At 33.8% G+C, this 22,690-nt stretch overlaps 1 protein-coding gene across 6 annotated transcripts in view; it reads left to right on the top strand.

Moving 5' to 3' along the window:
* The window catches only part of LOC118202431 (citron Rho-interacting kinase-like), a 284,352-nt gene that overhangs the window by 155,200 nt on the left and 106,462 nt on the right, over nt 1-22,690 (top strand). For all 6 annotated transcript variants that reach the window (XM_085818648.1, XM_085818656.1, XM_085818639.1 and 3 more), the window contains 2 exons: nt 17,783-17,892; nt 20,464-20,547. In XM_085818648.1, the coding sequence (XP_085674774.1) occupies nt 17,783-17,892; nt 20,464-20,547 (194 nt within the window). The remainder of the gene's footprint in view (nt 1-17,782; nt 17,893-20,463; nt 20,548-22,690) is intronic.

Here is a 22,690-nt window from a genome sequence, read left to right as displayed (position 1 = left end):
AATGATCTTCCTTGAATATTTAATTAGTAATTGCTTTGATTAATCTTGTTGTTTTACTTGCACATTTTGGACTTTAAATTTAATGTGTCAGTAATGTCACTGTACCAAGTAGTCGTGTGAAATATTGTTACATTATGTTATCCTTTAGCCTTATTGCACAGTATGAGTCATGGTATTTCAAGAAGTGTCTGTCTGCTAAATTTTGGTAAACCAAAATTTAATTCCTTAGGGGAAAAGAATGTTACGTAGAGAAATTATCTGATAGCGTTGTAAAAACTAGGTGAATGATTTTATGATTTATGGAAATTTAAATTTTATTTTGATTCTGAATTATTTAATTTAAGGCTTTAATTTTGGGGAAAAACAGATGCTTCTGGAAATATTATTTAGTTTAAAAGAGTATTATTTATTTTCCTCTATTTGTAAATCTTGTACAAACTTTTATTCATTGTGAAAGAAGCAGGGAAAGGGAGGCAATTTTCGCCAAGTCATGATTTCGCGCGCTTTAGAATGTTCGAGAAAGAATTTTCATTGTTAGTTGACCTTAAGAGAGGAAAGTACGTGACGGAAAGGTCAAAGGTTGCTACTTGTCTTTCAATGAAAGTCATTCAGGTTTTGGCGATTGAGGGTCCGGTTGTTGGCTAAGTGAAGAAGGGCGCGCATGCGCAATCACCCTTATTTCCGCATTCTGGAGTTGAAAACGAAGATTTTGCGATAATTAAGGGGGTGATAAGTGAAGCCATAGTGGGAGCCCGTTTGGTGAAGGACAAGAAGGAAATTTGAGTTGGACATACTTACTTTTGGCTGACTCTCGGACTGACTCGCTGATTTTTGGGCTTGCTGGACAAAATGTAAGTGACTCCGAGAGGTGTTTTCCGGCGGGGAGCGGCAAATATGCTCCCCGGCCGCGTTTTGGTTAAGAGGCGAGACTCTCTTACACACTTACTCTTGGACTCGCTGACTTTTGGGTTTGCTAGACTTGTGGACGTTGCTCTTGAAAACTGGCTTGAAGAAAATTGGAGTTTGATTCTCTCCCTTACTGACTGGTGGGTGGAACTTACTTGGGACGTTACCCGTGAAGCTTGCTCTTGGGATGAGTAAGAACAGGCGAGCAGTAATTTCCTAGCAACAACGTTTCTGACCGGCGAAATTTGAACGAGTTACCTGCGTGTTGACATAGGACTTTCAGGACCAAGCGGATAGCCGTCCTGGGCAGCAGTGCTCCTGTTTCTGTTCTACAGTAGTGAAGTGGAGTCTACATTTTTAGAACCAGTGTCAAGATGAGCCCGGCCGACATCAACGCGGGATAAGATAAGAGTCCTCCGCTTCAAGATGTCCCTTCAAGATAAGTTTTATTTTTTTTTGGTGTGTTTGAACTTTAGGAAAGCTTTTCAAAAACGTCCTTAGCAGTAAAAAAAAAAAAAAAAACGTCAAATCTAAAAGTTAACTCTCAGGCCTTAAATTGTTTCCCTTTCCTTTCTTTTAAATCACCAGACAAACCTTAAGTTTTTTTTATGAATTTAAATGAACAGACTCTCAGATGAGGTTAAGATTTTTCTTATTGTGTTGTAATTGAATAAACTGATATTTAATCTGGTACCTCTTACAGTATGTTTTCTTTATATATTTAATATGAACTTTTCCTTTATATCTTGTATATGTTTTATGTTTTCGATCCTCTCACGGCGCGGTCCCGGAATGCATTTTTTTCACAACGCAAAAATGCTGTACACGTTTCACTATACGATCACTCCCTTTAACGGCAAGTAGTTTCATATTTAACATTTAACAATATAGGAATTTCGGATATAACATGGTACCTAGAAGTAAAACTATTTAACCTTGGTGTCGAAACTTTTTAACATAACATTGGTGCCGTGAAGTAAGATTCATAACATTATTTCCCGGCGTGAACTTAAGCTATTTAACACTAGTGCCGTGACCTCTGCTTAGTGAAGGATCGAATCAGTAACTGATTTTGTGAATTTTTTTATTTCGTATAACTTACTGTTTTAAGAAGGTGTTAAATTTTAGGTGCTAGGATTAATTAGAGTTTTTGATTTGTGTTTGCTTATTTGTTAATACGAGAGTGATAAAGTTTGAAAATGTGTGTGAATTTCAGGAATTTTGGACTTTAACGTTAGGCACACAGAATTGAACTTTAAAGTTAGGAAAAATATATATTTTTAATGTAGGAGAATAGATACTGTATATTTTTACTGTAGAAAATCCTTGAGTGTTTTCTGGATGTATACTTTTGATTTCTGATTTCTGATACAAGATGGAAAATGAATTATTTCACGATAATCCTATGCTATTTGTGTATCCTTGTATAAAGTTTCGAGTGCTTGTCGGTAAAAACTGGACTCATTTTTTTGAGCACTTCTAAGAGAAAGAGATTAAAGACTCTAATTATTTTACTGAATGAGACAAGCCATAGCTATGCGTAGCTAGAAATTTTTTTTTGTGTGTGTTTTTGCTAATTATTTAACCTAGAATCTTGTGAAATGTGTAATTGTGAGGGGTAACGTTAGAGAAATTTTGATTTTTTGACTTAATTGAATAATATTTTGTGAAATGTATGCAATGTTTTCATGATTCTCTAGCGTAGTATATTATTGCTTTTTGATTTACAATGTTTTATTATGATTCCAGTATATTGTGTAATGTGTTAGTAATTTAATTTAGTATTGAGCAATGAATTTTATAAGTTCTGAAGGCATAATGATACAAATGAATGAGTAAAAATTGTAGATTGTTTTTCAATTGCCAAATTCTGTTTTAAAGTGAACATGGGTTAGATTTGAATTTTTGCCTGAGATCAGCAATAGTGATGTTTGCATATTTAATTTGTTTGGATTGAATTCATCAGCTTGAGTGAAGTTCTAATTAGTTTAATGAGTCAGAGTAATTGGGATTAGTTATCTTCTGAGTTTTAAGTTTGTGAAAAGTTGTCAGGTGAGAATTGTTTAAACAGTAGAAATTGAGTTAGTCTTGTGAATTGTAGAAAGTGAATTTTAATGAGAATTTTGGTGACAACGGGAATTGGTTTTATGGAATTTTTTGAAATAAGTTTGAGAAGATTAGTTACTTTTGCTCTGTACTCATGTGTGGGAATTTTCTGTTGATTACAAGTAGTTTGTCTTGAATTTGCTAGTGAATCGTAATAGAATTGATTTGAGTTATTGAATTTCTTTCTTGGTTGGACTTGTTGCTGAATTTGGGGTTAATTCTTGTTTTGGCTTGAGTTTTGTATTTGAATTGGTAGTATCAAGATAGTTGTATCAGGTTTTTGTTTTGTTTTGGTGGTTTCTGCCAAGGTCCGTAAAATGTAAGTTCTCTGATGTTTGGTTTCTGTGGAAGAATTGAGATTTCTGTGGTCATAGGAAAATAGTAGAATTTGAGTTATGAATTTCATTTGTGTGATTTTTAGGGATTTCTGAGTTACGAGTTATGAGTATTTTTTTTTAGTTTAGCACTTTTGAGAACTTTGCATTTGTTGCTTGCAGTTAGGTCTTGCGTGAAGTTGTAATGTCCTGAAAGCTCGTTTTCTTGTAAATACTTGCACTTCATGGTGGCACTTGACCTCTTACACCGGGAGAAACAGGAACTTGTTATCTGAGAAAACTATTGTTGTATCTTTTTTCATTGTGTTGGTTCAGACTGGTAACGTTTCAGTCAGCGCACTTTTCTTTCCGAGATAAGAGATCTTATGTTCTCTTTCAACGTGTCTGGAGGTTTGCTTGATACGTAAAGTTTGGGTCTGTCATTCATAATACAGCGCTTTTCTCAGCTTACATGGACGCGGTAAAGAGTTACTTTGTTTCTTTTGTTTGGGTGGAGGTGTTGCTGAAGGCTGCTACTTAGGTTACTATACAACGTTTTGGAAGAGTCTGATTCAGAATAGATCTCAGTTTTCGCCTAAATTGGGGGGGTTTGTTTTGAACACCTTTTTGATTTGTGATATTTTATTTAGTGTTCTAGTAACGTGCTTCAGTCCAGCTTTGATTGATTTCTTTGACTAGGTTGAATTTTTTTCTCGTGGACTTAAGGGATTTTTAGAATTACTGGATTTTTTTTTGGTGTTGTCTTACTAAGGGGACTTAAGTTTGGTGTTGTTACTCACTAGTGTTTACCGTGAGGTTTGAAATTTTTAGCGGCACTTCACTCTTGCTGGTTGATTTTTTTTTGGCTTGATTTGAATTACAGTGAAATATTTTTTGACTTGATATGGTTTAACATAATGACTATTTGTGTATTTGTTTAGGTATTGCAGTTTAAATTTTTTTTAAGTATCGCTGATCTCATTGCTCATTTGAATTATGTACGAAATTTTTACAGTTTAATTGTATTTTCATTTTATGTCTATATGTGTATCTTGGTAGTATCTGTTTGTAATTATTGGCCAAACGTCATTTTGTATATACATTAGGTTGTATTATTACTATTATTTTTGTGTGTTTTGGATAAAATTCTAATTGGTATTGTTTTGGATAAAATTCTAATTGGCACAGCGTATTCGTTATGTTCATTCTCGGAATTGATTTTGGTTGGATTGAATTTTTGGACAATCACGTTTTCCTTCTTTCTGATCTTTGTGTGGGGTATTTTTGGCTGGTTCCGAGGTTCCTTGTGTTGTAACGTTCTTTTCTTTTCTAATGCTTGGCCCTGATCAGGCCGCTTCTGTTCTTAGACGTGACTGTTTGGGATTCAATCTTAGAAGTTATTCAATTTCGTAGTACTTAGGGGTCTTTACTCCTTATTTGAATACGTTCATGTGACATATTTTAATTGGAATTGTTTGAATTATTAGTGTGTTTATTTTCTCAGGAATGTATTTTATGTATCTGCGGCGCGTTAATTATCTTATTTTTATTTATTTCATTTTTTTTGTGGTGTGAGCAATTGGATTAGATTATTTCTTTCTTCAGGTGTGTGTATTCGAACACATTCAGTGGCTTATCTATCGTAAGGGAAAAATTGAAAGATAAAGTCTTCTTCAACTTTGAAAGAGTGATTGTTCTTCCTTGGTCGAAGGTGAGACGTAGGAGGGTGAAATCTGGTTTCTTTTAAGGTCAAGTTCCTCTACTAAGGAGTATTGTGGTGCTGAGTTCACATTCCGGGGTTGGTTGCTTTCATTTTCTCGCGTTGAAGGCTGCAGGGGGGAGTTGTTAACACAATGATTTCTAACGACAGGGTTTTCCCTCGCTTGCATTGACAACTCCGTACTCATTTAATGTACTCCATGATTGTGCTCAGCAGAAATTGTCACAATAGTAGAATGTGTTCGACCTCAGGTGAAATTGTTTACATTAATGGACTGAAAAGGAATGAATAGATAAATAAACGTTCAGAAATGTGGCCACACAGAGACTGCAACACTAATGTGATGCAATGAACTGGAAAAAAAAAAAAAAGAGAGAAATTCTTTTTGTCATAAAATTGATTGATCTTAGACATATTTTGTTTGTGATTAATGCCTTATATTTTATTTTTATTTTTGTATGTGTTCTGAGTATTTCTAGGTTTAATTAATTAAGTGATTTAATTGATGTTTTGATTAATTGTTTTTTTAATGATCTTCCTTGAATATTTAATTAGTAATTGCTTTGATTAATCTTGTTGTTTTACTTGCACATTTTGGACTTTAAATTTAATGTGTCAGTAATGTCACTGTACCAAGTAGTCGTGTGAAATATTGTTACATTATGTTATCCTTTAGCCTTATTGCACAGTATGAGTCATGGTATTTCAAGAAGTGTCTGTCTGCTAAATTTTGGTAAACCAAAATTTAATTCCTTAGGGGAAAAGAATGTTACGTAGAGAAATTATCTGATAGCGTTGTAAAAACTAGGTGAATGATTTTATGATTTATGGAAATTTAAATTTTATTTTGATTCTGAATTATTTAATTTAAGGCTTTAATTTTGGGGAAAAACAGATGCTTCTGGAAATATTATTTAGTTTAAAAGAGTATTATTTATTTTCCTCTATTTGTAAATCTTGTACAAACTTTTATTCATTGTGAAAGAAGCAGGGAAAGGGAGGCAATTTTCGCCAAGTCATGATTTCGCGCGCTTTAGAATGTTCGAGAAAGAATTTTCATTGTTAGTTGACCTTAAGAGAGGAAAGTACGTGACGGAAAGGTCAAAGGTTGCTACTTGTCTTTCAATGAAAGTCATTCAGGTTTTGGCGATTGAGGGTCCGGTTGTTGGCTAAGTGAAGAAGGGCGCGCATGCGCAATCACCCTTATTTCCGCATTCTGGAGTTGAAAACGAAGATTTTGCGATAATTAAGGGGGTGATAAGTGAAGCCATAGTGGGAGCCCGTTTGGTGAAGGACAAGAAGGAAATTTGAGTTGGACACACTTACTTTTGGCTGACTCTCGGACTGACTCGCTGATTTTTGGGCTTGCTGGACAAAATGTAAGTGACTCCGAGAGGTGTTTTCCGGCGGGGAGCGGCAAATATGCTCCCCGGCCGCGTTTTGGTTAAGAGGCGAGACTCTCTTACACACTTACTCTTGGACTCGCTGACTTTCGGGTTTGCTAGACTTGTGGACGTTGCTCTTGAAAACTGGCTTGAAGAAAATTGGAGTTTGATTCTCTCCCTTACTGACTGGTGGGTGGAACTTACTTGGGACGTTACCCGTGAAGCTTGCTCTTGGGATGAGTAAGAACAGGCGAGCAGTAATTTCCTAGCAACAACGTTTCTGACCGGCGAAATTTGAACGAGTTACCTGCGTGTTGACATAGGACTTTCAGGACCAAGCGGATAGCCGTCCTGGGCAGCAGTGCTCCTGTTTCTGTTCTACAGTAGTGAAGTGGAGTCTACATTTTTAGAACCAGTGTCAAGATGAGCCCGGCCGACATCAACGCGGGATAAGATAAGAGTCCTCCGCTTCAAGATGTCCCTTCAAGATAAGTTTTATTTTTTTTGGTGTGTTTGAACTTTAGGAAAGCTTTTCAAAAACGTCCTTAGCAGTAAAAAAAAAAAAAAAAAAACGTCAAATCTAAAAGTTAACTCTCAGGCCTTAAATTGTTTCCCTTTCCTTTCTTTTAAATCACCAGACAAACCTTAAGTTTTTTTTTATGAATTTAAATGAACAGACTCTCAGATGAGGTTAAGATTTTTCTTATTGTGTTGTAATTGAATAAACTGATATTTAATCTGGTACCTCTTACAGTATGTTTTCTTTATATATTTAATATGAACTTTTCCTTTATATCTTGTATATGTTTTATGTTTTCGATCCTCTCACGGCGCGGTCCCGGAATGCATTTTTTTCACAACGCAAAAATGCTGTACACGTTTCACTATACGATCACTCCCTTTAACGGCAAGTAGTTTCATATTTAACATTTAACAATATAGGAATTTCGGATATAACATGGTACCTAGAAGTAAAACTATTTAACCTTGGTGTCGAAACTTTTTAACATAACATTGGTGCCGTGAAGTAAGATTCATAACATTATTTCCCGGCGTGAACTTAAGCTATTTAACACTAGTGCCGTGACCTCTGCTTAGTGAAGGATCGAATCAGTAACTGATTTTGTGAATTTTTTTATTTCGTATAACTTACTGTTTTAAGAAGGTGTTAAATTTTAGGTGCTAGGATTAATTAGAGTTTTTGATTTGTGTTTGCTTATTTGTTAATACGAGAGTGATAAAGTTTGAAAATGTGTGTGAATTTCAGGAATTTTGGACTTTAACGTTAGGCACACAGAATTGAACTTTAAAGTTAGGAAAAATATATATTTTTAATGTAGGAGAATAGATACTGTATATTTTTACTGTAGAAAATCCTTGAGTGTTTTCTGGATGTATACTTTTGATTTCTGATTTCTGATACAAGATGGAAAATGAATTATTTCACGATAATCCTATGCTATTTGTGTATCCTTGTATAAAGTTTCGAGTGCTTGTCGGTAAAAACTGGACTCATTTTTTTGAGCACTTCTAAGAGAAAGAGATTAAAGACTCTAATTATTTTACTGAATGAGACAAGCCATAGCTATGCGTAGCTAGAAATTTTTTTTTGTGTGTGTTTTTGCTAATTATTTAACCTAGAATCTTGTGAAATGTGTAATTGTGAGGGGTAACGTTAGAGAAATTTTGATTTTTTGACTTAATTGAATAATATTTTGTGAAATGTATGCAATGTTTTCATGATTCTCTAGCGTAGTATATTATTGCTTTTTGATTTACAATGTTTTATTATGATTCCAGTATATTGTGTAATGTGTTAGTAATTTAATTTAGTATTGAGCAATGAATTTTATAAGTTCTGAAGGCATAATGATACAAATGAATGAGTAAAAATTGTAGATTGTTTTTCAATTGCCAAATTCTGTTTTAAAGTGAACATGGGTTAGATTTGAATTTTTGCCTGAGATCAGCAATAGTGATGTTTGCATATTTAATTTGTTTGGATTGAATTCATCAGCTTGAGTGAAGTTCTAATTAGTTTAATGAGTCAGAGTAATTGGGATTAGTTATCTTCTGAGTTTTAAGTTTGTGAAAAGTTGTCAGGTGAGAATTGTTTAAACAGTAGAAATTGAGTTAGTCTTGTGAATTGTAGAAAGTGAATTTTAATGAGAATTTTGGTGACAACGGGAATTGGTTTTATGGAATTTTTTGAAATAAGTTTGAGAAGATTAGTTACTTTTGCTCTGTACTCATGTGTGGGAATTTTCTGTTGATTACAAGTAGTTTGTCTTGAATTTGCTAGTGAATCGTAATAGAATTGATTTGAGTTATTGAATTTCTTTCTTGGTTGGACTTGTTGCTGAATTTGGGGTTAATTCTTGTTTTGGCTTGAGTTTTGTATTTGAATTGGTAGTATCAAGATAGTTGTATCAGGTTTTTGTTTTGTTTTGGTGGTTTCTGCCAAGGTCCGTAAAATGTAAGTTCTCTGATGTTTGGTTTCTGTGGAAGAATTGAGATTTCTGTGGTCATAGGAAAATAGTAGAATTTGAGTTATGAATTTCATTTGTGTGATTTTTAGGGATTTCTGAGTTACGAGTTATGAGTATTTTTTTTTAGTTTAGCACTTTTGAGAACTTTGCATTTGTTGCTTGCAGTTAGGTCTTGCGTGAAGTTGTAATGTCCTGAAAGCTCGTTTTCTTGTAAATACTTGCACTTCATGGTGGCACTTGACCTCTTACACCGGGAGAAACAGGAACTTGTTATCTGAGAAAACTATTGTTGTATCTTTTTTCATTGTGTTGGTTCAGACTGGTAACGTTTCAGTCAGCGCACTTTTCTTTCCGAGATAAGAGATCTTATGTTCTCTTTCAACGTGTCTGGAGGTTTGCTTGATACGTAAAGTTTGGGTCTGTCATTCATAATACAGCGCTTTTCTCAGCTTACATGGACGCGGTAAAGAGTTACTTTGTTTCTTTTGTTTGGGTGGAGGTGTTGCTGAAGGCTGCTACTTAGGTTACTATACAACGTTTTGGAAGAGTCTGATTCAGAATAGATCTCAGTTTTCGCCTAAATTGGGGGGGTTTGTTTTGAACACCTTTTTGATTTGTGATATTTTATTTAGTGTTCTAGTAACGTGCTTCAGTCCAGCTTTGATTGATTTCTTTGACTAGGTTGAATTTTTTTCTCGTGGACTTAAGGGATTTTTAGAATTACTGGATTTTTTTTTGGTGTTGTCTTACTAAGGGGACTTAAGTTTGGTGTTGTTACTCACTAGTGTTTACCGTGAGGTTTGAAATTTTTAGCGGCACTTCACTCTTGCTGGTTGATTTTTTTTTGGCTTGATTTGAATTACAGTGAAATATTTTTTGACTTGATATGGTTTAACATAATGACTATTTGTGTATTTGTTTAGGTATTGCAGTTTAAATTTTTTTTAAGTATCGCTGATCTCATTGCTCATTTGAATTATGTACGAAATTTTTACAGTTTAATTGTATTTTCATTTTATGTCTATATGTGTATCTTGGTAGTATCTGTTTGTAATTATTGGCCAAACGTCATTTTGTATATACATTAGGTTGTATTATTACTATTATTTTTGTGTGTTTTGGATAAAATTCTAATTGGTATTGTTTTGGATAAAATTCTAATTGGCACAGCGTATTCGTTATGTTCATTCTCGGAATTGATTTTGGTTGGATTGAATTTTTGGACAATCACGTTTTCCTTCTTTCTGATCTTTGTGTGGGGTATTTTTGGCTGGTTCCGAGGTTCCTTGTGTTGTAACGTTCTTTTCTTTTCTAATGCTTGGCCCTGATCAGGCCGCTTCTGTTCTTAGACGTGACTGTTTGGGATTCAATCTTAGAAGTTATTCAATTTCGTAGTACTTAGGGGTCTTTACTCCTTATTTGAATACGTTCATGTGACATATTTTAATTGGAATTGTTTGAATTATTAGTGTGTTTATTTTCTCAGGAATGTATTTTATGTATCTGCGGCGCGTTAATTATCTTATTTTTATTTATTTCATTTTTTTTGTGGTGTGAGCAATTGGATTAGATTATTTCTTTCTTCAGGTGTGTGTATTCGAACACATTCAGTGGCTTATCTATCGTAAGGGAAAAATTGAAAGATAAAGTCTTCTTCAACTTTGAAAGAGTGATTGTTCTTCCTTGGTCGAAGGTGAGACGTAGGAGGGTGAAATCTGGTTTCTTTTAAGGTCAAGTTCCTCTACTAAGGAGTATTGTGGTGCTGAGTTCACATTCCGGGGTTGGTTGCTTTCATTTTCTCGCGTTGAAGGCTGCAGGGGGGAGTTGTTAACACAATGATTTCTAACGACAGGGTTTTCCCTCGCTTGCATTGACAACTCCGTACTCATTTAATGTACTCCATGATTGTGCTCAGCAGAAATTGTCACAATAGTAGAATGTGTTCGACCTCAGGTGAAATTGTTTACATTAATGGACTGAAAAGGAATGAATAGATAAATAAACGTTCAGAAATGTGGCCACACAGAGACTGCAACACTAATGTGATGCAATGAACTGGAAAAAAAAAAAAAAAGAGAGAAATTCTTTTTGTCATAAAATTGATTGATCTTAGACATATTTTGTTTGTGATTAATGCCTTATATTTTATTTTTATTTTTGTATGTGTTCTGAGTATTTCTAGGTTTAATTAATTAAGTGATTTAATTGATGTTTTGATTAATTGTTTTTTTAATGATCTTCCTTGAATATTTAATTAGTAATTGCTTTGATTAATCTTGTTGTTTTACTTGCACATTTTGGACTTTAAATTTAATGTGTCAGTAATGTCACTGTACCAAGTAGTCGTGTGAAATATTGTTACATTATGTTATCCTTTAGCCTTATTGCACAGTATGAGTCATGGTATTTCAAGAAGTGTCTGTCTGCTAAATTTTGGTAAACCAAAATTTAATTCCTTAGGGGAAAAGAATGTTACGTAGAGAAATTATCTGATAGCGTTGTAAAAACTAGGTGAATGATTTTATGATTTATGGAAATTTAAATTTTATTTTGATTCTGAATTATTTAATTTAAGGCTTTAATTTTGGGGAAAAACAGATGCTTCTGGAAATATTATTTAGTTTAAAAGAGTATTATTTATTTTCCTCTATTTGTAAATCTTGTACAAACTTTTATTCATTGTGAAAGAAGCAGGGAAAGGGAGGCAATTTTCGCCAAGTCATGATTTCGCGCGCTTTAGAATGTTCGAGAAAGAATTTTCATTGTTAGTTGACCTTAAGAGAGGAAAGTACGTGACGGAAAGGTCAAAGGTTGCTACTTGTCTTTCAATGAAAGTCATTCAGGTTTTGGCGATTGAGGGTCCGGTTGTTGGCTAAGTGAAGAAGGGCGCGCATGCGCAATCACCCTTATTTCCGCATTCTGGAGTTGAAAACGAAGATTTTGCGATAATTAAGGGGGTGATAAGTGAAGCCATAGTGGGAGCCCGTTTGGTGAAGGACAAGAAGGAAATTTGAGTTGGACACACTTACTTTTGGCTGACTCTCGGACTGACTCGCTGATTTTTGGGCTTGCTGGACAAAATGTAAGTGACTCCGAGAGGTGTTTTCCGGCGGGGAGCGGCAAATATGCTCCCCGGCCGCGTTTTGGTTAAGAGGCGAGACTCTCTTACACACTTACTCTTGGACTCGCTGACTTTCGGGTTTGCTAGACTTGTGGACGTTGCTCTTGAAAACTGGCTTGAAGAAAATTGGAGTTTGATTCTCTCCCTTACTGACTGGTGGGTGGAACTTACTTGGGACGTTACCCGTGAAGCTTGCTCTTGGGATGAGTAAGAACAGGCGAGCAGTAATTTCCTAGCAACAACGTTTCTGACCGGCGAAATTTGAACGAGTTACCTGCGTGTTGACATAGGACTTTCAGGACCAAGCGGATAGCCGTCCTGGGCAGCAGTGCTCCTGTTTCTGTTCTACAGTAGTGAAGTGGAGTCTACATTTTTAGAACCAGTGTCAAGATGAGCCCGGCCGACATCAACGCGGGATAAGATAAGAGTCCTCCGCTTCAAGATGTCCCTTCAAGATAAGTTTTATTTTTTTTTTTTTTTTGGTGTGTTTGAACTTTAGGAAAGCTTTTCAAAAACGTCCTTAGCAGTAAAAAAAAAAAAAAAAAAAAAACTTGAAGGGACATCTTGAAGCGGAGGACTCTTATCTTATCCCGCGTTGATGTCGGCCGGGCTCATCTTGACACTGGTTCTAAAAATGTAGACTCCACTTCACTACTGTAGAACAGAAACAGGAGCACTGCTGCCCAGGACGGCTATCCGCTTGGTCCTGAAAGTCCTATGTCAACACGCAGGTAACTCGTTCAAATTTCGTCGGTCAGAAACGTTGTTGCTAGGAAATTACTGCTCGCCTGTTCTTACTCATCCCAAGAGCTTGTTCTTACTTATCCCAAGCTTCACGGGTAACGTCCCAAGTAAGTTCCACCCACCAGTCAGTAAGGGAGAGAATCAAACTCCAATTTTCTTCAAGCCAGTTTTCAAGAGCAACGTCCACAAGTCTAGCAAACCCGAAAGTCAGCGAGTCCAAGAGTAAGTGTGTAAGAGAGTCTCGCCTCTTAACCAAAACGCGGCCGGGGAGCATATTTGCCGCTCCCCGCCGGAAAACACCTCTCGGAGTCACTTACATTTTGTCCAGCAAGCCCAAAAATCAGCGAGTCAGTCCGAGAGTCAGCCAAAAGTAAGTGTGTCCAACTCAAATTTCCTTCTTGTCCTTCACCAAACGGGCTCCCACTATGGCTTCACTTATCGCCCCCTTAATTATCGCAAAATCTTCGTTTTCAACTCCAGAATGCGGAAATAAGGGTGATCGCGCATGCGCGCCCTTCTTCACTTAGCCAACAACCGGACCGTCAATCGCCAAAACCTGAATGACTTACATTGAAAGACAAGTAGCAACCTTTGACCTTTCCATCACGTACTTTCCTCTCTTAAGGTCAACTAACAATGAAAATTCTTTCTCGAACATTCTAAAGCGCGCGAAATCATGACTTGGCGAAAATTGCCTCCCTTTCCCTGCTTCTTTCACAATGAATAAAAGTTTGTACAAGATTTACAAATAGAGGAAAATAAATAATACTCTTTTAAACTAAATAATATTTCCAGAAGCATCTGTTTTTCCCCAAAATTAAAGCCTTAAATTAAATAATTCAGAATCAAAATAAAATTTAAATTTCCATAAATCATAAAATCATTCACCTAGTTTTTACAATGCTATCAGATAATTTCTCTACATAACAATAGCCATGTTCCAAATATGCATGTCATTCTTGTACTTTTCGATGGTCTTTTTTTACCTATATGCTGATCCTAACCATTTTCTTTGTTAATTGGCTCTTCTCATTAACTTTCCTAGAACTCTCATTAACCTTCCTCTTTTCATTATTAATTAATTTATGGGAAAATATATGAAAGAAAAAATATGAAATCCCTTAAAAATTCTTATAAAGGGCAGGCTGTTTACTGAATAGTAACAAAGAGTGTACTGATGTTGTTGGGCAGTTGTAGCAATGTTTTGAAAGAGGTAAAAAAATATAGTGCAACAAGTCATAACTCATCGAATTCGAGTTATATTCCAAACAAATGTCATGTACCAAAACAAAAGTGTTTTTGCTTCCGAATAGGATATATACCAAGTTGGTTATATACCAAAATACATCTGTATTCAAATAGTATTTTTTTTATTTATAAATTAGTGACAATAAGCAGTAAATTCACACATTTTTTAACTTGATCTCATGTAAATTTTTCAAAGTACCCTCAAAGCCACAGCTATTATCTCCTTATGATCATGTAAGATCCTAAAATAACCTTTTCCAACGATTTTTTTTTCCAAACTGTAGTATAACCGGAGATAAATATTTACAGTTCTACATAAGGCAAAGATTTTGCCTCACTCTTATAGATTAGTGGTATTCAAGCTGGTCCCTACTGCCCTGTAGTGGGTGTTCCAGCTTTCATGGTGGGTGGTAGCTGAGCAACCAATTGTCGCTGCGATTATATACTAATTGACTAACTGTTAACCAGTCAAGACCAGGACTGGTGTCTCTCTTACAGAGACCACACCAGACCTCCTTTGCGACCACCTGGTCTGCATCCACCTGATCCTGCCTGACCAATGCCAGGAAACAGGAAGGACATCTTGCATACCGGATTGCAAAAGCTTAGAGCATTCCAAAAGTTGCGACCATGCGAATAACTTTGTGTGCATAAGTTTTGTTCACATGACGTAAGTGAAGCTAAATCGTTCCATAATCAAATCTAAAGCTGGCATGTAGTTAGGTTTCTGAGAGCAAGCATGTGCTTACAACAAAATATTGTGAAACATCGTGAGCCCGTGTCTCAAAAAAAGAAATACCCTCACGACTATTTGCCAGAGTATCTGAAGGTGGGTTTCATAGAATCTGTTGCAGATAAACAACATCCAGTGACTTTATTGTGCCATAAAACAATACTAAATAAGGCAGTGAAGCCAAGTCAATTACGAGAACATCTTTCTGCAAAGCATCCAAATGATGAAGTCAAGCCGGCTGAATATATTCAGGAAATATATAAAAAAATTAAAAATTATTCAACTATTATTGCATCTATTAATTTAGAAATCAAACAACAAAAATCAGCGTTATATTTTTAAATTTTCACAGGACTAGTTTCGATGGTTTTCCGGAACCATCATCATCAGTTGCAAAAGCGCAAATGAACGAGATTTATATCTTATCTCGTTCATTTGCGCTTTTGAAGCTGAGGATGATGGTTCAGTAAAACCATCGAAACTAGTTCTGTAAAAATTTGAAAATATAACGCTGATTTTTGTTGTTTGAATTCTAAATTAATATTTGTTTGGCGTGTTATTGTATCTTAATTATTATTGCATCTTTTAAGAAACAACATATAATGAACAAAGAAGGATTAATTGCCACTTATCACATTTCACAATTAATTGCAAAAAGTGGTAAAAGCTATACTATTGGAGAAAGTGTAATAACATTCTCTATAAAAGAATTTATCTCAACAGTAATGCATCAGGATATACCTCAAATTTTAAAAATATTGCCCTAAGCGCTAGCATAGGAAAGTGACAAATTGATGAAATGTCAGTTAATGTTGAAAACAAACTTATAAATATTCTCCAAAACTGTTCATTTTTCATGCAACTGGTAATAATGCTTACCATTGCAGGTAATAATGCTTTATTGATGGCATATCTATGCTGTTTTGTTGAAAACTATATTTTATGAGAAGAAATGCTATTTACAATAAATCTCGTCACAGATACAAAAGGATTTTCTATGTTTAATACTGTGAGAACATAATGCAGAAAAAATTATATTCCTTTAAATAATATTGTTGCATATGCTACTGATGGAACACCATCAATGGTAGCTCACTATCGTCAATTTGTTTCTTATTTGAAGCAGGGAGTGCTAAATGTTTTAAGTATTCATTATGTGGTGCATAGACAACATCTTGTAGGAAGACATCTAAGTACAAGTCTTCATTCATTAGCCTTTGCTTGGACAATAATTGAAAATTTTATTAAGTTACTATACCACACAAAAGTTTGGTGGCTTTCAAAGAGTACATTTTTGTCTAAGTTTGTAACATTTTATGATAATGTTATACAATTTTTTGAATTAATAATGAGACTGTGTCAACAGTTAAATGCATTTTACTATGCATATATTTTCAAGAGATTTAGCAATGTCAATTTACAGCTTCAAGTAGCTAATGAAACTCTTATAGGTAGCAAAAGTTTTGTGCTATTATTTGAACTATGTCCTCATAATCTATTGAAGAAAGAATTTCATCAGTTTCCTCAATTATCATCTATAAAAGATGATGTAACTTCATAGGATATTGGCAGATTCATTAACCACCTCAACAAACTTAAATTGGACATAGAGAAATTATTTGAAGATATTTCGAAACTGAAGGTATGTGACTGAATAAAAATCCTTTTTGTTCTGCAAATACTGAAGAGGCTGATACAACTTGCCAAGAAGAAATGTTAGAAATTAGATATGATGAAAAAAAGTAAGCATAAATTCCAAAATGGTAGATATGAAAACCTATGGCAAAATAAAAAAATAAAAAATGTTGGTCTTGTATCTAAATATGTGGAAAATGGTATCCAGTTTATTGATACCTTTCCCTATGTCATATCTTGTGGAACCAGAATTTAGTGCTGTTAATCATATTCTGGCCAAAGAAAGAAACTGCCTTAATATTTGTGAAAGGGGAGACCTTTGTTCCCCCATAAAAATTTAACTGGATATTCAATATTTAGTTTCTTAGCATCAGCCTCGGGTACCTCGCTAATAATTCAATGAACTAATGTAATTTCTGTGCATGCAAAGTATAAATAAAAAGATATATTTAACTATAGTAAATTGTTTTATAAAGATTTATTCTGTTAAACTTTGCAAAATCAGACATAATGTACTTTGTTAGTAATTATTATTACATGTTTTAATCTGCTGTAACTCAGCTTTATAAATTTTATCAAGTAAAGTGACTTCTATGCTTTGTAAATCACCGTTACTGTGGAACCGGTGGGTGGTTAGAAAATTTTACTTCTAACAGAGGTACAGAAGTGGGTAGGTATAAAAAGGTTGACTACCTCTGTTATAGATGTTCTGTGGAGGTGGTTGTCTTAGACAGATAATTGTGTGCTTGTACCAGTCATATATATATATGTATATATGTGTGTGTGTGTAATAAAATCAAACTCTGAAGTAATGACCAGCAGGAATTTTGATGGCGTAGAAGTGTTTATCCATAATGAATAGGAAATTTGAGGCAATTTAATCTTCATTTTTTACTTCAGCAAACATGTTGTGGCCTTAAACAAGTTGGTACATTAATTGTGCCTATTCCAAAAAGTTTACGTTTTAGATAAATTTGCAGTAAGAAAGAGCCGAAAGTGTAGTAAGCAAGTATATTATGTTCAGGGTGAAATCTTAATTTAGACTAAATTAGTTTTGATTCTCAATGCATTTTGATTGGATAGTTAATATTGCTATAAAATTACTATTGGTTGTTTTAGTTCCATTTACATTATCAGAATTATGTAAGAGTCATGTGACATGGATTAATCTTGAAATGACGCTGTGCAGAGAGATTTCTGTTTTTAGAATACAGAAGGAAAATTAATTTATACTGGTAATTTGATCTTTTACATATTCTTTATTTTTCTTGCACACACACATATATATATAATTAGAAGACTCAGCTTTTAGACAGTTATTTAAACCTAATAGTTTATGGATTTTCTTTATACGAGCAATTAAGTTATTTTATTTTTATAGGTTAATGACACACTTAAAAGTACATGCATTGAGATGGAGGAACAGCTCAAAGACTTTGAAATTATTGTGGAGGCAAGAAGAGAAACTATTGCTGAACTAACAAAAAACAAGTAATTTGAATAACTAAAATTTATGATGTAGGAATGTAAAGTTGATAAAAAATAATAATTTAGATTAAAATAAATTGATAATGTAGTAATGTAAATAAAAAGATACAGTAAACAATTTTTTTTTTTTTTTTGCCTGACAAATGAAATCTTTTCTGCAATGCCATTCGTAATATGAATTGATGTTTCACAAATGCCTTTCCCTTGGGTTATTATGGGAATAATAAAGCTGCCAACTGTCCTGATTTTCCCACACATCTCACAGTGTTTAATTTTTAGCCTTTGCTAAGGAATTTTTTTTTTTTTTTTTTTAGCAATTGCAAATTTCATTCCCTCACACCCTATCGATTTTCAGCACAATTTTTCTTGTAAAATTATAATTTTTCAGAATTGTTTCAAATCTACTGTATACATTTGTTTAAAATTCCCCTACTTTTTGCACTAGCCATGGAAATTCTAGAATGAGAAGTCATTGAGTTAAATGATTTTAACACATTAAATCTCATTTATATCCAAATACACACTATATACATGTATACTAGTCTAACAGGCCAGTTGTTTGGATAGTTAGTTGACAGTTGATAGCAGGTGAGGGCATCAGTGCTTTACCATGGGGTCATTCATATGCAACTTAATGTAGGGTAGGTCTCCTCTCCCCAAGATTAATCTGATAATTAATGCTTGAGCAGGTCCGAGAATGAATTCATAGTACATGCGAGGCTGTTGAACTTTTTATGATAAGTGTTTGCCTGGAATGAGGCTTATAACAGATCTTGTAGAGTGAAAGCTAATTATTTAATGCATGTTCTAAGTGTGTAAAAGACTCCCCCGCCACCCTCCACATCCCTCCGCCAAAAAAGAATTGGTGAGAAATTTGATGAAATGGAGGTTTCCTTTTGATGGAAAACTTGATCAGGGTTGACAGAAATGCTATCTATGTTTTTTACCAGTTTCATTATTTTGATGATGATTGGTCTTTGTTCTTTCCTTTTCATAAGGAAGGCTAAATATTTTAGAGTTATTTGTGATGGATGACAAATGTAAAAATATTTTATTGATGGGCATTTGAATAGATAATACAAGCAGTTTTTTAATTCACTGCAGCTATAGGTATCTATAAATGAAATGCTTCTAGAGTGAAAGTAGATAGGAAATGGACCATAGCCTGATAGAATCCATTTTAACTGTCTCAGCGGTGCAGGTTTTTGGATCTCTGAAGGAGATCTGTATTTAAACAGCATTTATTAGCTAAATTTGTACAATTATTTTTTTTACCTCTATTTTCATAAATTTACATTCATTAAGATGACTTACATTTTTAAAGGAAGTAAGGAAGAATATATCTCAAAATGATAAGCTAATATTTAACAAGAATCAAAAAATCTCTGTCAGGCCACTCAAAAGGTTGATTGTTGAGTAGCTGTACATCTATTGGTATCAGTCCTTCCTTTTTGTATGATATCCCATTCCTATTGCTATTCTGTCTGCATATTGTGACTTACATTCAGATTCCATTGTATTTATTGTAAAGGAAACAAATTCTATGTAACGTAATATGAGTGTGCTGCAATCCTTCTGACCAATAATAATCGTCCTCATGGTTAATGCAGCACACCCAACACAGACAAAAAAAAATGCAGTTAAAACATTAAATCAGAAATACAGTTAAAAACATCAAACCAAAATTCCTAGTATTGTTCTGTTGCCATTTGTAAAGTTCATCAAATCTCTTGCAAATCTAAACTCTTTAATGTGGCAGTAGAATTTCTTTATGTTATCATGTTTTTCCCCTAACATGTCGCAATAATACATAGTCTTCAACGAAATGTCGTGCATTGCCTTCAGCACTACAAAAACCGCAAAGACTATTATTTTGTAAATTAAATATTTTCAGGTATGCCAGGAAGTGCCTGTGTCCAGTAATTTTTTTTCATTGTAATCAAAATCAAATATCATTCTCATATTTTTAGGTACTTAAAATTTCAACAAATAATCTTTCCTTTTTCCCCAAAATGTTTCATTTCTCTTTCCACCAATCATTAAAGATATACTTGATTTTACAAATAACAGTTCTTTTTTATGCTTGAATATCGAACAAAGTAATGATTTCAGTTGGCCCTGGTGCTACATAAAACTTTGATGGGAAAAAATACACATTTGGGCACTTTGTCTGCATGTTTAGTTTGCATTCACTTGGAGTTTATGCAACCAAGTGAATGAAACTAATTATGGTCCTGAAAGCTAGTATAAATATAATATGTTCTACAATGATATTACATGACATTAGGAAACATTTGATATATTAACCCCCCGAAAAATAATAGTAGTAATCAAAAACAAAAACTTTTGTTGTATGGTGGCACTCATTGTGTTAACAGAAAGTTATGTGCAGACCAATGCTGCTTGGAGAGTATCATTATTGACTTGAGCATGGCAAATTATTTATTTGTGTTAGACTAAACATTTTCATAATTTTTGCATTTACTGGAAAATCCAGCATTAGTTATCATATTCATTTTGCATAATTCCTTTTATGATGTATGTCTATTTCATGTTACGTTGATTAAATTTCAGGGGTAATTTAGAAAAGGAAATCAGAAATTTAAAAGAATCTCTGAAACAAGCCAAGTCTTCTTTCAGTGAGGAAGAAAAATCTAGGTATGTTTAAATTCCTTATTATTCATCTGTAAAATACCTATGGTAAAATATTTTCAATCTCCCAAATATTCTTTTCATTTTAGGGGGTTTGAAATTAATTCATTTTGATACAATTAGTCATATGTAATAAATATTGCGACACCTGCGTAGCTGTCTGTTTATTTCTGAAAATACAGCAGCACGAACAGTGTGAAAAAATTAGTTGCTTTGTAAAGTTAATTTATTGATATTAGAATCCGGAGAATTCCTATTTCACGTTATCTGAAAGATATTTATTGATTTCAGTATATGTAGTCATTAACGCAAACTATACTGTAATAAAGCTAACTTTAAACTATAGGAAAAGACACAAGTGGTGTTAAGTCATATTTCTAAGAAAGTTAATTTTGTAAGGACAGAAAAATACATCTAAAAGGTGTGGAGAAAATACACCAGGTACAACCAAATTGTTCATTTAAAACTTTTTTTTTTTTTTTTAATTTAGCTTTGTTCTCAGCTTGGTATCATTTTCATGGATTCATAATCTTGTATTCTGATATATAACAACTATTTTTGTCCTAATAATATAGACTTCATATTGTGCTATGCCATTGTCATGTTGCTTCAGCTGCTAAGCTTCCCCATACATCTGGGATTTCATTAGATGGTAATTTTTAATTCTACTGCTTTGACTGTAGGTAAACATTAAATCATTTAGATTCTTCTACACAACATAACGTGATATCATCTACAGCATGAGTTCCTGATGGGCTCGATATTAACAGGGTCAACGGTGATCAAGAAGTGAACCAATAATCAGCAGCCAAATGTGCATGGGCAATTTATCTGCGTAATCAAAATCCCATTGGTTACAAAAAATTAATTAAATAAAATAAAAAATAGTAATAAAATTGATATTTGTCTATTAATTAAGCTGTATCATGTAGTAAAAATGAAATTATATGAAATAAATATAAGGGAAAAATACATTAAAATTATTTTAGAATCAATATTTTTTAAAATACAACATTTTTTATGCAATAACAGCAATATAAAAAGTAAAACACAAAATATGCTTAAAAAATGAAGAAAGCAAAACTAGAATGGCAGTTTTATGCCGAATATTAAAAAAATTGCAGCATTACGTCAAGTTTAGCTATTACATCAATCAAAACCACTTTTATGCAGTAGAAACTGTAATTTTGTTTCTGAAGAGTCATTTATGTTTATAAAAATAAAAATATATATATACGTATATATATTAATACAAAAATAATTTAACATGAATTTAATTTACCAATTTTCCTAAACTTTTGTTCATATGCTTAATCTAATTGCAATTTTTAAGCTATTTACATGCAGTTATTTGCATTATGATTATTTTTTAAGCTTTATTCTTAGAGAAAATATAAGGGGAAAATCATTGCTTTAAGAGTGGTTGATGCATGAAAAGGTTGGGGGGGAGAATCTGCCAGAACCAAGTCAGGAGATTATGACATAGTTGTCCTACTCACAGCATTTCTCAGGCATGTTAAAATCCTGTGGTAGACTTTTTTGTTTACTGCCTTACCATGTAGTACAAATTCATAATGCACTTTGAACATGTTGATCATTTGTTGACGTGGAAGATTGTGTTCAATCCATCCTTGGATCTTTGGCAACCAATCTTCAGCCCTCCTTAAAATGGTGAAACCAATCATAGGACTGTGTTCGGCTCATGCAGTCATCTTTGTGTATGGTTAAGCATTTGAAATGCTTCTATAAAAATTTCCTCCGTCTTACGCAGATTTTTGCACTCGCGGTGCTTTCCTACAACTCTTTTTTTTTTTTTTTTTTTCCCTCCCTAACCCACCAAATCAGCTTATGCACAATCTCATTCATTTGGTTATTTCTTGACAACAAATGCACAAATGAGAATCGAATAAAAGGCGATATGTTACCAAGATACTGCTAAGTGAGAATATTAGCTGCAGTAGGCTATCTGTAGCCATTGGCGCACAGTTTAAAAAATTAAATCTTTTTTTGAACAGTACTTGTATGGTAAAGAATACAACTATCAATAATTCAAGGAGCAGAGGTGAAGTATATTTTTATTATGCAGAGAATACTGCAAAGCACTAAAAATTAGTCACAAAGCAAAGGCTGATCAGGATTGTAATACAGT

The sequence above is a fragment of the Stegodyphus dumicola genome, chromosome 1 (assembly GCF_044657685.1).
Source record: "Stegodyphus dumicola isolate Sdum_Otavi_A_Nest chromosome 1, ASM4465768v1".
NCBI lineage: Eukaryota > Metazoa > Arthropoda > Arachnida > Araneae > Eresidae > Stegodyphus > Stegodyphus dumicola.
The sequence above is the reverse complement of the archived record's forward strand: the minus strand, read 5'-3'. Positions and strand labels throughout refer to the sequence as shown.